We start from the raw sequence: 18,199 nt of genomic DNA on the forward strand, positions 1-18,199 counted from the left end.
CCTAAGTCACTGGGTTGGAATCACCCTTCCTTCTTTTACTAAGCATGCGTTCAAAAAAATAGATAAGAGACGCCGGTGGTTTTCCGGCGTAAACCCTCCGATGCCTAAGTCAGCACAAGGTGTTTACGGGAAAATGGTACAATTTAGATTCTGTATTTGCTTATAATTTGCTCAAAGTTTGTATAGAAAATAGTCTGGTTTCAATTTGGCAGAGTTTTCCCTTCTCTTAATTTTTTCTGTCCCCTTCTTTCATCGGTTTTTTCTTTTCTTATAGCCGTTGTCCCACGTTTCTGTACACTTCTCATGCTCCCCCTTTATCGGGTAATGGCTGCCCCTTATAGGTCTCCAACCATTGGATTGTGGGTAAAGATGGGATACCATGTCTCTCTCAACGGTTCGGGGTGTAGTGAAACTGTCGCGACTTCATGAGATCGTGTGCCATTTCTTTAGTGATGAGTATCTGGTCGGTATGTGTTCCTAGTCAGTATATTTCTCAGGTTGGTATACGTCTCTGGTTGTACTCTTATCGTGCCATTCAGCTGAGGAGATTCGCCTCGGGGTGGGAGATAAGGGCATGGCCGAGCTGGTACTTTTCATTTCTTAACACCAGTCCCCCAATTTCTGGTCTTGCGAGTGAAACGAGTTGAGATTAGAAACTGAGAATTGGATCCTACTGACCTCTGGAAATACCTATCTGGTCTTCGTGTTATCGTGACGAATCTGAAGCTCCGTCCTTTGTCTGAGGAGATGTGAGTATGAGTATGGACCTTCGTGAACGTGTCCAATGTACATAGCTAGGCTAATATCTCGTTAGGCCTTTTATCATGGTCGGTGACGTGTCGTCTCTTGCCCTTTCGTATTTGAAATTTGAAACAACGGCTTATCTGTCCTCGATATACGGCGAGTGAGCTGGCACCCGTGTGACTTAAACGCTTCCATTTCCCCCTCTCATTTCAAATCCCTAAATTAAAGCCATCATTGTGTTTCACCATCTGCCACTTCATCGTAAGCCACATCTCTCTCTGGATTTTAATCACACTTTTCGCGTCGGAAACCATTGTTTGCTGGGTCCTTTCTCCGTTACGGCAGCGCTACCAGTGCCGGTTTACTCCAGGTATCGCCTTTAACTTCCTCTCTGATTGTTGTTGATTGGGTTTTGTGTTATCCCTTTTTTGTACCCATATACTTGGTTTTGCCGTGATTTCCTTTTGAGATTTTACTATGTCAAATCGGAGAGGGAAATTAATTATAGATGATAGTGATGGAAAAACAGAAGATTCATATTTACCCGACTTGTCAAGACCCACTGGTCTTCTACACCCCTCCAGTAGTTTAGCCCTCTCCTATGATAAGGATACCCTTGAGTACCCTCGTTCCCAAGCCATTTTGCATTCCCCTGACTTTGAGCCTATGGGGAACCGTGGGGGGCAAGCATCAGGTTCTGGTGAAAATCTTAGTTCTAAAGGGGATGGGGTCCCTGAGGAAGTGGGTGACGGTGAGGAGAGCAGTTTCGAGCCGAGCAGACCCCCTAAGAAAAGAAACCTCAGCCATAGGATGGAAGCAGATACTTACCCCATCGATTATATAGCGTGTGCCACCACCCACACTGACCTACTTAAGCTTAGAACTCTTTACAATATCCCTAAGGAGATACTCCTTGTAATTCTCAGGAAAGATGATGTCCCCAGTCAGCCTCCGAGGGGGTATGTGATGATGCATCTGGAGAGTTTCAAGTTAGGTGCTCGGTTACCCTTTCAGCCTTATCTTGCCAGGATATTGGGTGGTATGCATCTGGCTCCAGGTCAGCTTCACCGAAATAGGTGGAGGGTTCTATCTGCTTTGTATGTGTTATTGGAGAGGTGTGGACTCGAGGAACCTTCCCTTTCTGAAATAAAGCACTTGTACAAACTGAGGAGTAGCCCAAAGGAAGTAGGCTGGTACTACTTCATGTCAAGCTCTGCAAAGAGGAAGCCTATCACCGGCTTTCCTTCCTCGTGTAAAAATTAGAAGAACAAATTCTTCTTTGCTGGAGGAAATTGGTGTCCAGCAGCCCATTCGTTTAGTGGTGATATTCACTTTCCAACGCGTTTTGTTACCCCAGGTCGTTTATTTTTTGTATATTTTTCTTCTTTGATCGTTACTTATTAGGTTCTTTAATATTGTTTGTTCTTTTAGAGTTGTAGGGCTTGATCAGCAATCTTGACGATAGACCGTTTCTCCAAGTGGAAACTGCTTTAGTGAACGCGTCTACCTGTCAGGATCTCATGTCATTAATAAATCTTGTCGGGTCACGCTTGGTGGACGTAGCTGTCGGAATAGACAACAAGATCCTCAATGCTATGACAAGAAAACGTGGTCGGGTTCCAGGCAGCTCCAGCAACTCCCCTTATTTTGAAGAAAACTAATGTTGGTCCCTCCAAGGCTTCTGTTCCTGCTCTGCCCCCTCCTCCACCTCGGAAGAATGGTGGGGAGAAGGCTAGTGACAAGAGTCCCGAGGTCAGCATTCACTCTGGAGACCGATCCTCTCCTCTTCTGCCTCGGGACCAGGGTGACTATCTGACCCCGTACCAGAGGGACTACGGCAAGTCAATGGGACCGAAAATGGTCAAGGATATTGAGAGCATGAACCTCAGCGAATTAGCTGGTTCTGTTTAGAGGGTCTCCTTGAAGCTGGCTACTATAGTTTCTTGTTACAAGAATAGTTCCTCGTGCCATGAGAGGAGGCTTCAAGCTGACAACCAGGACTTGAAGAAAAAAGCCGAGTCTGCCGACCGCTCGAAGGAAAAGCTGCTTGATCTACACAAGCAGATCATGGACTTGGAAGAAAAAGTTGTCATGGCTGAGTCCAACTCTACCAAGCTTGAGGGCGAGATACTTTGAAGACGGCCCTCGAGGAGGAAATCAAGTTTTTACATGAGCAGTTGGCTGAGCTGAAAGGTAAATATACTGATGTGGACGATCGGCTGGATGCAGAGTATAACTCTAGGCTTGCTTTTTGCTACAAGTGCATCATGTTTATGCTTAAGGAAGAATATCCAGAGCTTAACATGAGCAAGCTAGAGGCTGGTGTGCAGAAATACATGGCCAAGGCATATCAGGGGGATAAGGAGTAGGGTGACCAGGATCAGGTGGCGGCTCCTTTAGGTGGGGTGTAGGAGGAGGAAGCAGGGGATTGTGCTCCTGAAGTAGGTTAAGGGTCAGTGCCTACTCCCCCTGATGTTGCTGATCCTCCTCTTCCTGAGATTGTTGATCCTTTGATTACCGATGCTATTGAACCTCATAATCATTAGGCTTATTTTTTGTATAAATTCTAAACTTTCATCTGTTTGCAAACGTTTGGATGTTTATAAAATTTGGATGCTTTCTGTTTGCTTTCTTGTCATGGTTTTGCTTGTGGATCGTTTCTATAAGTTACCTTAATAATTTTAATTGACTTTGCCTGCTGGTCCTTTAGTTGACCGAGCAGGAACTGACACTTGTTCGCCTTAACGAAATTTCGTAAAATTGCCTGCTGGTCCTTTAAGCGACCGATCCGGAATAGGCACTTGCTTGCCCTAGAAGAATTTAAGAAATAGCCTGCTGGTCTTTTAGGCGACTGAGCAGGAATAGGTACTTGCTTGCCTTAGTAGAATTTAGGAAATAGCCTGCTGGTCCTTTAGGTGACCGAGCAGGAATAGGTACTTGCTCGCCTTAGTAGAATTTATGAAATAACCTGCTGGTCCTTTAGGCGACCGAGCAGGAATAGACACTTGCTCGCCTTAGTAGAATTTACAAATTAGCCTGCTAGTCCTTTAGGGGACCGAGCAGGAATAGGCACTTGCTTACTCTAGTAGAATTTATAAAATAGCCTGTTGGTCCTTTAGGCGATCGAGCAGGAATAAGCACTTACTTGCCTTAGTAGAATTTACGAAATAGCCTGCTGGTCCTTTAGGCGATCGAGCAGGGATAGCCACTTGCTTGCCTTAGTAGAATTTGCGAAATAGCCTGCTGGTCCTTTAGGCGACCGAGCAGGGATAGGCACTTGCTTGCCTTAATAGAATTTGCGAAATAGCCTACTCGTCCTTTAGGCGACCGAGCAAGGATAGACACTTGCTTGCCTTAGTAAAATTTGTGAAATAGCTTGCTGGTGCTTTAGGCGACCGAGCAGGGATAGTCACTTGCTTGCCTTAGTAAAATTTGTGAAATAGCCTGCTGGTCCTTTAGGCGACCGAGCAGGAATAAGCACTTGCTTGCCTTAATAAGTTTAACAAATTTTGCTAGCAGAGGAATTTCACGCTGAATTCATCTTTATTGAAATTTGCATGGATTACAGAAAGCAAAATTCATGCATGTGTCACAATTTATCATCATGCATCTAACAGAAATAGTTTAAAAGAATAAAAACTTGGTGAAGCATTATGCTTACTGGGAGTATTTTTTCAAGTGCTCAGCGTTCCACGACCTCTTCACATCTCGCCCATCAGGGTGGGTCAGCTTGTAAGTTCCTGGGCCAGTTGTTCGTATTACCTTGTATAGGCCCTTCCATTTCGGGCCAATAGTGTCATGGTTAGGATCTCTTGTGTTCTGGTTCACCTTCCTAAGTACCCAACCTCCTGCTCGGAACTGCCTCACGCGTACATTCTTGTTGTAGAAGCGCATGATTCTTTATTGGCATTGGGCCACTTTCTGTGAGGCCCCCTCTCTTTTTTCCTCCAGCAGGTCTAGGTTCATGCAAATCTGCTCGTCGTTTTGTTCCTCATTGAAATACTCTGTCTGATGGGTTCTCACCCCAATTTCTGCTGGGATTACTGCCTCATGACCGAAAGTTAAAGCGAATGGGGTTTCTCCCGTGGCCATTTTGTGGGTTGTCCGGTAGGCCCATAATACTCCTGGTAACTCGTCGACCCAAGCTCCCTTCTTCTCTCCCAACCTGGTTTTCAGGAGTTTCTTTATTACTTTGTTGGCTGCTTCTACCTGCTCGTTTGCCTGGGGGTGTGCTGGGGTATAGAACTTCAGGTCCAACCCCAAGTTTTGGTAAAATTCTTTAAAGTTGTGATTGTCAAATTGCCTCTCATTGTCTGTAATGATGGCATAGGAGATCCTGTATCTGTAGATGACATTCTTCCAAATAAAATCTGTTGTTTTTCTCTCCGTGATTTGACTGAGGACTCCACTTCTACCCACTTGGTGAAGTAGTTTATAGACACAATTGCATGTGTTGCCGCTCCTCGGCCCTTAGGTAATGGGCCAATCAGGTCAACTCCCCATTGGGCAAAGGGCCATGGGGACGACATAGTGGTTAGCAATTCTGGAGGCTGAGCAGGAATCTCCGAGAAGTTTTGGCAGACTTTACAGGTTTTTGCCATCCTCTTTGCATCCTAATGAATAATCGGCCAAAAGTATTCTTACCGAAGTGCCTTGAAGGCCAAAGTCCTTGCTTCTGAGTGGTTGCCGCATATTCCTTCATGAATCTCCCTCAGCACATAATTTGCTTCCTCATCATCTAAACATCTCAAAAAGTGCAAGGTGAATCCCCGGCGGTATAGTACCCCATCAAGTAGCGTATACTTTGCTGCCCGACATTTCAGCTTCCTTGCATGTTTCTTGTCTGCTGGTGAAATGCTATCGCTGATGTATGAGAGAATTGAATCTATCCAGGATTCTTCGGTGCTCACCTGCATTACTTCTACTTTCTCCCCTATGCTTGGCGAGGTCCTCACTTCCAGTGGCACTGACTTGGGTAATTTTGGATTCGTAGTTGTGGCCAATCTGGCCAACATATTTGTTCGGTAATTCTCATTCCGAGATATCTGCTTTATTTCTACCTCTTGGAAGAGCTCAACCATCTGTTTTGCCTTCTTCAAATAAAGCCCCATCTTCTCTTCCCTTGCTTGGAATTGATCACTGAGTTGAATACAGACTAACTGGGAATCAGCTCGAATTTCTACCATTTCTGCTCGTAGTGCGTGCGCAAGCCCGAGCCCAGTGATGAAGGCTTCATATTCAGCTTGGTTATTCGTGAGCTAGAATTCGAATTTCACCGCATAGGATACCTCAGCCCCTTCTGGGCTTCGTATTACAATTCTTGCTCCAGACTTCTGTTCACTACGTGACCCATCAACCATTATCAGTCACACCCCCTTCAGTTTCTCCTCTTCAACTGGTTGCTCCCCCTGAACTTCCTCCCCTGGTTCAATACGGTCAACCATAAAATCGGCCAGGGCTTAGGCTTTGATTGCTCCTCAGGGCTTTGATTGCTCCACAGACCATTTTACTAACCGACCAGATGCATCTGGTTTTTGGAGCATTTGCCGAAGAGGCTGGTTGATCATCACGACTATCGGGTAGGCCCGAGCTTACGTGCTGCGGTTATTAACGCTAGTGCCCATTTCTCCATCAGTGGATATCTGGTTTCTGCGTCTACCAGGGCCTTGCTAGTGTAATATACGAGGTGTTACTTTATTTCCTCTTCTCTGACTAATACTGAGCTGGTAGCTCATTTAAAGATTGCCAAGTATAAATACAGCTGGTCACCTTCTCTCGGAGTCCATAGCAACGGGGCGCGGGCCAGATATTTCTTCAGCTGCCCGAACGCCTCCTCACATTCTGATGTCCACTCCATTTTCCTTCATTTCCTTATGGTTTGGAAGAAAGGGTGGCATTTATCCGTGGCCCGCGAGATGAATCGGTTCAATACTGTCAATTTTCCTGTAAGGCTCTGCACCTCCTTAATTGTTCGGGGGGACTTCATTTCTATTACTGCCCGTATTTTTTCTAGGTTGGCCTCGATCCCTCGGTGGCTCACCAGGAATCCTAAGAATTTGCCCGAGCTGACTCCAAATGTGCATTTCTTCGGATTCAACTTCATTTGATACTTTCTCAGGAATTCGAATGTCTATTCTAAGTGCTTCACATGATCTTTCGGCTCCTTAGACTTTGTGATCATATCGTCCACGTATACTTCCATAATGTGACCGATCAATGACTTGAAAATCTTATTCACTAACCTTTGATAGGCAGCTCCTGCATTTTTCAGGCCAAATGACATCACTCTGTAGCAAAACAAACTCACGTTAGTTATAAAGGTAGTATTCTCCTCATCCTGCTCGTTCATGAGTATTTGGTTGTATCCTGAAAAGGCATCCATGAAGCTAAGCAGGCTGTGACCCGTCGTTGAGTCAACCAGTTGGTCTATTTTAGGTAGGGGGAAGCTATCCTTTGGGCACGCCTTGTTAAGGTCTATAAAATCTACACACATTCTCCATTTTCCGTTGGCCTTCTTCACCAACACTATATTGTAGATCCATTCCAGGTATTTAGCCTCCTTTATGAATCATGCTCTCAACAGCTTTTCTACCTCCGTGTTTATGGCTTCATACATTTTATAGTTAAAGCACCTCATTTTCTGCCTTACCGGCCTTGCCCCTTTCCTGATTGCCAACTTGTGACACGCTACCCCACGATCAATTCTCGGCATGTCTTCATGTGACCAGACAAATATATCTGCATGGGACTATAGGCATTTTACCAGCTCGCCTCTTATTACCTCGCCCAATCTTGACCCGATTTTTACCACTCTGCTCGGGTCACTCCTGCTCACTAAAACCTCTTCCAATTTCTCAGCTGGCTCCTGGTGACCTTTTTTAGGATCTCATCGGTTATCCAGAGTGGTAACTTATAGTGTTTCCTTTGCGGCGGTAGCGTAACAACTCCTCGCCATTCTCTGGTCACCTTTTACTACGCCCATGACTCCGTTCACTCTATACTTCAATGCCAGATAGTGAGTGGATATGACACATTGGCTTATTCTCATGAAAGGTCGTCCCAGTATCATCTGGTAGGGGTTTCTTTCTTCTACCACGACAAAATTCAGCATCACTGTTTTTTCAAATGGCTTCGACCCTACAGTACTTGGGAGTTCGATGATCCCTATAGGGGTTAACCGACCTCCTCCAAATCCCTTCAATGATGTATTTGTTTGCTCCAATTTCAGGTCTGAAATTTTCATATCATCTAGGGCCGACTTAAACAGTATGTCAACCGAGCTGCCCGTATCCACTAGTATTCGCCATAACTCTTTACTAGCCACCATCGCCTTAATCACCAGTGCATCCTCATGAGGATATAAAACACCCTTTTCGTCATCATCTGTCCACATAATGGGAACTTACCTCACTTTCGCCCTCTTGGCTGTTGGCAAATTGAAAAGCACCTCTTTCCTGGTCATGGCATATCTCCCGTAATTCTTCCGTGCCATGTTCGAATCTCCGGCCAATGTCGGCCCTTCTGCTATCACCCGGATGACTGGTTGCTCACGCTCCATATTTCTCTCATCTCCGTTCCTCTATGTATATTGTGACTCGAGGATAGGGAACGCCCTATCTACATATTCATCCAGGTATCGGTTTCTCACCAAATCCTCCACCTGAGTTTTTAGATCGCGACACTGGTTGATAGTGTGGCCATGAGTGTCGTGGAATTTGCAGAATCTGCTTTTATCACGTTTGTGAGCGGGTTTTGTTACGGGGGCAGGAGGGTATAACAGGCCTCGTTCCTCGATTCTCTCATACAACTCCTCCATAGAGACTTTCAATGGGGTGTATTGTCTATACGCCAAGCTCTGGTCAATCAGTTGAACTGCTCGGCTATCGTGGATATCATCCCGAGCTGGTATTGTAGGTAGCTGACTTGGCCGCCCAGCTCTGGAGTTAATTGTATGTAGTGCCCTGGGAGCGTTGTGATAAGGATGGGCAGCCAACTGCTGGAATTCTCGTTGCCGCTCCGGGAATGGGGGGCGCAGAGGCTGAGCTCGGCTGTGTTGGAACTGTTGTGGTCTCTGAGTCACGGGATAAGGGCGAGACCGAGCTGATATTCCACCCATCATTGAGGATTCCCTAACTCGCTTTCCCGACCCGCTCCCACTCGAGGTTCTCTTTTTCTTTCGTCTCAACTCTTCTAGCTACTCACTTTTTATCCTCATCGATTTTTCCTCTTCGATTTCTATATCTCTCATCGCCTACTCAGAACCCGCCGAATTCTGCACTATAGGATTTCTCAAGTTGTACCACAGTCGGCCTATCCTCACGCCCTCTTTTAACCCCCTCAACGCCTGAGGGTGATTAAAAACTCCCAAATCAAGTACGACCCGGTGGTATCGTTTTACAAAATCCCGAAGGGATTCGTGTTCCTCCTGCTTCATCCCTATCAGTTCCATCATATCGTCCTCTGGGGCTACCGCTCCTCGGAACTGCACAGCCAACTCTTGGTACATCTACTCGTATCCTTTTATACTTTCTCGTGGCAGCTTGCGGTACCATTCCCAGGCTCGTCCCTCTAGTGTCAATGGGAACACCCTGCACCTCTAAGCTGGTGTTAGCCCCTGTACACCCGTCATGTCATTGAAACGTTCAATATGCACTAGTGGGTCACTTCTCCTGGAGTATTTGAGGTCGGGGAAGCGAAAATCTGTTGGGATTACAGTACCCATGATCTCGGCTGATAACAGAGATTCTTCATCTAGCATTATCCTCCAACTTGGGGGTTTTCTCTTGCCCTGAATCTCATCCATCACCTGCTCCAACCTGCGCACCTCGCCCTTCAATTCTACAGCACGGTCAGGATCGCGCGCAGCTATCTGATCTCGCTCCTGCTCAGCATTCTGCAGCCGCTGTCTGAGCTCTCCTTCATCAATATTCGCTCATCGGCCATCAATTTCTAGTATTCGTCCAGAGCGAGGTTGGCCTCTCCCTTCATTTACGCATTCTCTTAGGATCCGACCAGTACTTCTATGGGGATGCACCCTATAGGGTTGGTCTACCGGTGGAGGGATTTCCTCGATTCTACGCCTCCGGAGGCTGGGTTCTGCCATAACTTCATCTCTCCCCACGGTGGTTTCACAGTCCCTTCTCCGCTCATCCCTCAGCTCATGCAATATGGCCGTGAGAGTCTCCATTTGCTTCTCTATCCGTTCCATTCGATCTTGCATCACCCTCTCTCTAGCTTCATTTGCTATTTCTCGGAGAGTGATTGTTTCACCAGTTTTATTGTCGCCTCCTAGGGCATCCTTCCTTGATATATCCATAACCGATCGTTCGCTACTTCTCCGATGACTAGTAACTTGGTGGTAGCTTTTATCCAGCTCCCCACAGACAGCGCCAAAATGTTGATGCTGAAATTTGCTCGCCTTTTGCCTGACCAGATTTTTCCACCAACGCTTATGTGGTCAGTAGAGAAGACGTCACTTTCTTCTTGTTCCAACGATTGCCTAAGTCACTGGGTTGGAATCACCCATCCTTCTTTTACTAAGCCTGCGTTCACAAAAATGGATCAGAGACGCCGGTGGTTTTACCGGCGTAAACCCTCCGATGCCTAAGTCAGCACAAGGTGTTTACGGGAAAACGGTGCAATTTAGATTCTGTAATTGCTTATAATTTGCTCAAAGTTTGTATAGAAAATAGTCTGGTTTCAATTTGGCAGAGTTTTTTCTTCTTTCAATTTTTTCTGTCCCCTTCTTTCATAGGTTTTTCCCTTTCTTATAGCTGTTGTCCCACGTTTCTGTACACTTCTCATGCTCCCCCTTTATCGGGTAATGGCTGCCCCTTATGGGTCTCCAACCACTGGATTGTGGGTAAACGTGGGATACCATGTCTCTCTCAACGGTTCGGGACGTAGCGAAACTATCGCGACTTTGTGAGATCGTGTGCCCTTTCTTTGGTTATGAGTATCTGGTCGGTATGTGTTCCTGGTCAGTATATTTCTCAGGTTGGTTTACGTCTCTGGTTGAACTCTTATCGTGCCATTCAGCTAAGGAGATTCGCCTCGGGGTGGGAGATGAGGGGATGGCCGAGCTGGTACTTTTCATTTCTTAACAGCATGAGAACCTCTAAACTCCTAAGTTGCAATAGAAAGTTAAAAAAGAAAAAAAGGCTTAAGGCTATTCTTAATCGCAATTTAATTGCTTGCCCACAGAGCACTATGTATAAGAGTTATAACCCTAATCAGGATTCAGATTTTGTCAGCCTTTTGTTTTAGTTCTAGAGAGAGTTCATTAATTTTCAATTGTTTCTTTTGTGGTCCCAATGCCAACTTTCGGTGATGGAGTTCTATGATAGTCTTTGTTGGTATAGTTTCTGAAATGAAATAAATTGTGTTGTGGATTTTGGTGTTATTTGGTGTTTATGTAGTTATATTTCTATATTTTGAGTACTAAAAAGGAAAAAAATTGTTTATATTGTGATTTTGGTTGTCGGAATCATTGGGTTTTAGTTTATGCGATTCCCCATCTTCCTCATCTATTTCAAGAGATCCATGACTTTGTTCTATCTCCTTCTGCAATCGCCAAATAACCCAGAAGTGGCATGCTTTTTTTTTTTTTTAATTTCGGGTATTCAGTATATCTATCAGCGTTTGGAATCCGAAATCCAAAAATCCAGATTTTTTCGGGTTGAACCTGTACAGGCTCAGGAGCCTAAAAATGGGGTTTATATCCAAATTCGGTATGCTAATTATCATTCAGGCCTAGAACCAGAAAGCCTAAACCCGGATCCGAATTTTACCATCCCTATCTACATGAAAAAAAAGGGCGCCCACACATGAGAATGGTAATATATACACAAATATATACGAATGCATACATATATATAGTCATTTACTAATGTGAGCGTCCTTATTTTTTTTCATCTAACACGTCATTAACCATACAATTTAATAAAGTTATTTTAATTAACTATTGAACTACATAGTTTAATAGTATGTCCACAAAATAGGGTGTCCGCATATTAGATCATTAATAATCAAAGAAAAAATTTAATATGGAATCATATGAAGTGATTTTTAAGATTGACAGTGAGATTCATTCTTTTAAATTATTGCTTGACGCGTCACATTAAGGGATCTGTCGATGACTATGTAGATGAGTCTGAAAACTTTGATGATGAGACCGAAAAGTTTTAGCTTTGAAATTTGTAGAGGATGTTAGTGCTAACACATATAAGAGATCGAGTGCCTTCGCACTCCAACTATACATTAGTGTGTGCCGCCTCTTTAGCAATAGAAGTTGAATGTCAACTTTGGGAAGAAATTCATTGACAATGCAACTGGAAAATTGCATGAGAACATGACCAGAAATGCCTATAAGAAGGTAATTGGACATGTCCATGACAACATGAGATTTCAAATGTCGATGAGGAAGTAATTAGAGACGTCTGGAATTGCAAAGGAAGGGGTAAAATCTAATCTTGATTTGAGCATTGATTTTAACAGTATGGTTGTTACGGTTCTATCAATCTCTATATTGAAGCAAGAAAACTGTTCTAGAAGAAGACCTTAAGGTAAATATTAAGTTAGGTGACAACACATTGAGCAAGATTTAGAGAAAGACTCAAGAGGCTTCCAAGTGATTCTTGAGTCCAATACGTCCTTATTGCATTTTTTTCATTTTGTTAAACAACACAAGATTCTCTCCTTTCCCATCGCTTTGGATAATTCAGACGTTGATTATTGGCGATAAAGTCCTTAATAAAATGCTTTTTATCAAATTTCATCTTTTGATCAAGAATATACAAACAGCTACAATTTGACTTTGTTTGTTTAATTAATTTGGTCTCTAACTAGTTATTCATTCTCCTTTCTATTTTTATTTGAATAATTAATTTAATATTGCAGCATATTTTTGGTTTAGATCATAGAAATAAAAAGGCATCTCGATGAAAATGATAGAAATTAATTAATTACCATATAGGTTTGTTATTAGTTGTAGGGGTAGAGCTCAGAGTAAATCTCGAGGGAGCTAAATTCAAACAAGTATTAATAGGGGGTTGATTTTAGATGGTTTTTTTTTCATCTATAGCTATCGTGTAAAATTTAGAAATTTTGCTTGTAACTGTGGTAATTTTAATTTGGGGATTTTGATTAATAATTGAGACTATTGTTACAAATAAAGAATAAAATAAAAATTTAATTAACAAAATAAAGATCAAAGAGATAGATCTTAACTTCATCAAAAGTTTGAAAGGCTATTGCTATTTTATTAGGATGAAAAAGGAAATACCAAAATAAAGATCAAACCCTTTCAAAAATAAATAAATAAATAAGTAAATAGATAAATATCAAACAATTATGAAACTTTGACTTTATTTCACAAAATATAAAGTTACATTTTCATCCTATGTATAAAGTTTACAAATTAATTGTGTAGGGGCCAAATCAGTATTTTTTGATATTTCATTTAGAAATTTCAAGATTTTTTTAAAGCTTGCAGGTGCCTTGGCCACTACTAGTCTTAAGCACCCTCTGCTCCTAATCAGATGGCAATTATAAATTAATTTTCTTCAGACACTTATATTATTTTGCAATGCCAATTAATTAAGGTAACCTAAGTTTGATTAATTCCTGAGAGCTAGCTAGCTTCTAGTAATATATAATAATAATAATAATAATAATAATAATAATAATAGTAATGATGACTATTAATTAACTATTGAAGCAAATTGTCTTTCACAAATATACAAATAAGTTTAATCTTAAATTTTTTTGAAATATGAAAGTGAATTCATGCAGCCCTTCATACCGAAAACGGAGTAACAAAAAAAGAGACAAAAGTTAAACTAAAACACAGCCGCACATATAGCCACTAGGCTTTAGTCTAATGGTTAGAACCCATACCTTCAATTGTGAGGTCATGGGTTCGAGCCCCACAATGCATTGTGGGAGCTTATTTTCCTTATTCAATTTGAATAAAGACAGTCTTCTCCCTTTTGAAATGTGAGTGGAGTAGACTTCTCTCGAATATTAGAGAGGGTATTCCTTCTTTAATTTGAGTGAAGACAGTCTTTTCACTTTCGAAATGTGAGTGGAGTAGATTTTTCTCGAATATTAGAGAGGGTAAAAATCTGGGCTGGTTATTCGAGCCTAAAAATCTAGACTGACTACTTTCGAAATGTGAGTGGAGAGAAGGGAATGTGAGTGGAGTAGACTTCTCTCGAATATTAGAGAGGGTATTCCTTCTTTAATTTGAGTGAAGACAGTCTTCTCACTTTCGAAATGTGAGTGGAGTAGATTTCTCTCGAATATTAGAGAGGGTAAAAATCTGGGCTGGCTATTCGAGCCTAAAAATCTAGACTGACTACTTTCGAAATGTGAGTGGAGTAGACTTCTCTCGAATATTAGAGAGGGTAAAAATCTGAGCGGGCTATTCGAGCCTAAAAATCTAGATAGGCCGCTTTATAAGAATTGATGTAAATTACTCCCAATAATAGTTTGATTTGTAAATATCAGTTGTGCTCTTGAGAAATAGTATCATGTAATAAAAAAAAAATAGTCGTACGCTAAAGTAAAATTAACTTGAAAACATACATAAAGAAATCTAAACATTGCACACAGCTTATATATTCTTCATCTTCAAGATAGCTAGAATGGACGACTGCAACCTCCCTCTGTGAATATATTTGAAGTGCGCAAAGCCTCACATAATTGAACAACCAGCAACAATACTTGCCAAGTGAAGTCCAGCTTCGAAAAGTCGAAAACACACTTGCCATGGATTCTAGAAATCAATAAATAATTTAACACGAAGAAATTCACTATCAGACCATAGATATATCAACAAGAAATTCACTCCCATAATATATAAAAATCAACACAGCTCCTCAGCACTATATCCAAATTTATAAAAATGTTATGCACCAAATAAAATAATCGAGTGATTATTCAAAATTAATTAATCAAAGTTTGGTCAAACTCACCCTTCTCTCCCCTGGGATATTTGGATTGTAAGGAACAATTACATGTGAAGAACTTTCTGAACAACTGTGCAGACTTGGGGCAGCTACTTGGTATATAGGTGAATTTGGCTGCAATCAATTGTAGAATCAATACAAGTTTTATAAATAGGCAATTAATTTCAAAAATTAAAATCTTCAATTAGTATATAGGTGAATGCTCTTTTAGAGCATCACCAAAAGACTTTTCAAATAAGATTTTATTACTTATTTAAAGAGTTACATCAACATTTAAGGTTCCAAACGACACTTCAATTAAAATTCTTCAAATAAAAAATAATTTTATATCTTCAAATTTGGAGAGTTGCTTTCTCCCTCTTCAATTTCTTCAATTTATATTTTATTATTTTTCATTAGAGAAAAAGAGAGAAGTGCTTTAATTCCTATTGACCTTTCCTTTAAAAAAATAATTATTTGATTAAAATAATATTAATTTATTTTTATTTGAAGAGTCTTTTGGAGAATAACATATTTTTTCACCCTTCTATTTACCACATAGGTAAGCAAATAGATATTTGAAGAGTAAAATTTATAAAAACTTGTGGAGATGCTATAAATTTTAAGAGCATCTCCAGTTTGCTTATCTATGTGGCAAATAAAATGGTAAAAAAATATATTATTCTTTAAAAAACTCTTCAAATAGAAATAAATTAATATTATTTTAATCAAATAATTATTTTTTTAAAGGAAAAGTCAATAGCAATTAAAGCACTTCTCTCTCTTTCTCCAATGAAAAGTAATAAAATATAAATTGAAGAGGGAGAAAGCAACTCTCTAAATTTGAAGAGAGATAATCATTTTTTATTTTAAGAATTTTAATTGAAGTGTCTTTTGAAATCTTAAATATTGATGTGGCTCTTCAAATAAATAATAAAATCTTATTTGAAAAGTTTTTTGGTAATGCTTTTAGGGTGCGTTTGGCACACTGTATTGTATTATACTGTATTGCATTATTTTAATGCTGGTGTATTGTATTATGCTATATTGCATTAGCACTGTATTATAATAATGTTGTACAATGTTTGATGATACACTGTATTGTATTAATTTTTTTTGTGATTAACTTAAATTATATATTTAAAAAAATAACATTTATTAATACTTAAAAAAACTAAATATGTGGTCTTAAATTTTAAAAATTTAATAAAATTTTTTAGTGTAAATGTTAAATTTTATTGAGAAATGGTGACAACTATTATCTTTTTTAAAAAACAAATTTCTAAACCCAAATTTAGTTATGAATAAGGGTTGTACAACAATTGTCCTTTTATAAACAAAATTCTTAAAAAATAATAATAATTACCAATACTAATTCCCATAGCACAATAAAATAAAAATTTTGTGAAGGCATTCAATCTCATCTCAAACAAATCTCATCTATCATTGTCGTCTTTAACCAATCTACAAAATCAAACCCCCTGAATCAAACATAGAAATGAACTAAGGGAGGTAGCCGCAGCTATTAGTGGTTATACGAAGATGATGAAGAAATGGAGGAGAAGATGACAAACAAGAAACTGAGAAGAGGAAGAAACAGACAAGACGAAAAAGAAGAGCGGAAAAGGAAAAAATAATAATAAAAGAAAAATGAGAGAGGGAAACAGATATGACGAAGAAGAAGAGGGGAAAAGGGAAAAAATAAAAGAAAAAAAAGAGAGAGAGTGAGAATCAGAGAAGACGAAGAAGAAAAGGGGAAAAGGAAAAAAGAAAAGAGAGAAAAACAGAGAAGATGAAGAAGAAGAGGGGAAAAGGGAAAAAATAAAACAAAAAAAGAGAGAGAGTGACAGGGAAGACGAAGAAGAAGAGGGGAAAGGGAAAAAAAAAGAAAAAAGAAAGAGAGAGAAATAGAGGAGACGAAGAAGAAGAAGCTAATGCAGTATAAACCCGAGTCTCACTCGGGTTTCCGTTATGCGGGGTTTCCCGCATTAATTTTTTTCTTAATGCAATACTGGAGAAGTGCCAAACGTCGTATTGTCATATTTTAATGCAATGCAGAGCGCTAATACAGTGTAATGCGGCATGCCAAACATGGCCTTAGAGTATTATATTTTGATTTAAGTGTCAACCCCCTTGTCTTGGGCTTAGAGGGCCTTGTTTCGCCTTTGGCTTCAACTACTTTTGCTTCGAACGGATGGCACCCATTATACAAAATAAAAATAGTCATTCAATCCTATATTTTTAAAAATACCAAAAGACATTCCTACTATTAAATATATAATATTTTTCTCACATTTTTCTTTATTTTTCCAATAATAATCTTGCAACAATCTAAAAACGTTAATTAATTTATCTATAAAAAAATTAATTAGCAAATTACCAATAATTATCTGTCTAAAGAAATTGATATTTTTCAGACACTTGCAATAATCTTTCTAATAAATATTTATAAATAAATAAATTACCAACTTAAAGCTACATTTAATATCTTGTTATCTTGTTAATAATTTTAAAAAAATTATGTTACTAATTAATCCTAAAAGTAAAATAAAAAAATTATTTTACTTTTAATGTTAATTTTTATTTTACTTTTAATGTTAATTTAATAAATTAACATTTTTCTTTCTTTTCATTAGCATCACCAAGAATATTGTTGCATGGATGTTATCATAAAAACAAAGAAAAAATAAGGGTATAATAGTAAGGGTATTTTAAGATTTTTTTAAAAAAATATAAGGACTAAATAGATACTTATATAGAGACTAAACGAATATTTACTCATAATAATCTAATAATAATAATAAATACCTGATGATTTGGTAAAGGTTTCTTCCTCAAAGACTCAAGCAACGAGAAATTATCCACAAAATTAAAACGGACATGATTGTGATTGAGACTCCCTTTAGCGCGGAAACATTCCAGGCAGATACTGTAAGCGGCGCTCCCGGTTTCAAAGCACTTCATGCAAGCGAAATACTCATTGGTTATAAAGATTTTGCACTGGCCGCAAATTGGCCTTCCACTTTTCAGTATATAGTAGAGAGTCAACACTTCGTTAAAATCTAAACCTCCGCTTCTATCGATGTCTAGTTGATTGAAGAAGTAACGAGTACGCATGTTCTCATCGTGTGCTTTCTGCGACATGAAATCTGAATACTCCCTGTAACTCACCCTACCGTTTCCATCTTTATCCATTGATTGGAAAAATTGGTTGAATAAACTTCTTTCTTGATCGGTTCCAGAATTATAATACGCTAAAGCAACCTTTCTCAACGCCTCCATTGCTGTTTCTTTTTTTGCTTAATTTGCCAGAGTTTGTGAGGAGTGAAGACCTTTTTATAATTGATCACGTCTTAGGAAAAATGATTAAAACCTACTCACCCGCCGACCCCCTTCATTTTCAGTAAATTAACCGCTTCTCTTTCATATTTCAAAACCTATAAAAGACCCCCGTTATTAACAGTTTCTCTTAACTTCAGACTTATGATTAATTTTTTAATGGATAA

The 18,199-nt window shown here is 39.8% G+C and overlaps 2 protein-coding genes across 2 annotated transcripts; one reads left to right on the top strand and one right to left on the bottom strand.

Moving 5' to 3' along the window:
* The first annotated feature begins 1,221 nt into the window (after nucleotides 1–1,221).
* Nucleotides 1,222–3,113, top strand: LOC112096698. Its single transcript, XM_024180001.1, has 3 exons — nucleotides 1,222–1,929; nucleotides 2,368–2,644; nucleotides 2,974–3,113. Exons 1-3 carry the CDS (start codon nucleotides 1,222–1,224, stop codon nucleotides 3,111–3,113), a joined length of 1,125 nt encoding a protein of 374 aa, XP_024035769.1.
* An 11,327-nt stretch (nucleotides 3,114–14,440) lies between these two features.
* LOC18032200 lies at nucleotides 14,441–17,975 on the bottom strand. The gene is made up of 3 exons (XM_024180006.1): nucleotides 17,502–17,975; nucleotides 14,721–14,828; nucleotides 14,441–14,521 (listed from the first exon to the last, which is right to left on the bottom strand). The coding sequence occupies exons 1-3, from the start codon at nucleotides 17,973–17,975 to the stop codon at nucleotides 14,441–14,443; spliced, it is 663 nt and encodes a 220-aa protein (XP_024035774.1).
* Nucleotides 17,976–18,199: the final 224 nt, after the last annotated feature.

The sequence above is a fragment of the Citrus clementina genome, unplaced genomic scaffold (genome assembly GCF_000493195.1).
Source record: "Citrus clementina cultivar Clemenules unplaced genomic scaffold, Citrus_clementina_v1.0 scaffold_9, whole genome shotgun sequence".
In the NCBI taxonomy this organism is placed as follows: Eukaryota; Viridiplantae; Streptophyta; class Magnoliopsida; order Sapindales; family Rutaceae; genus Citrus; species Citrus x clementina.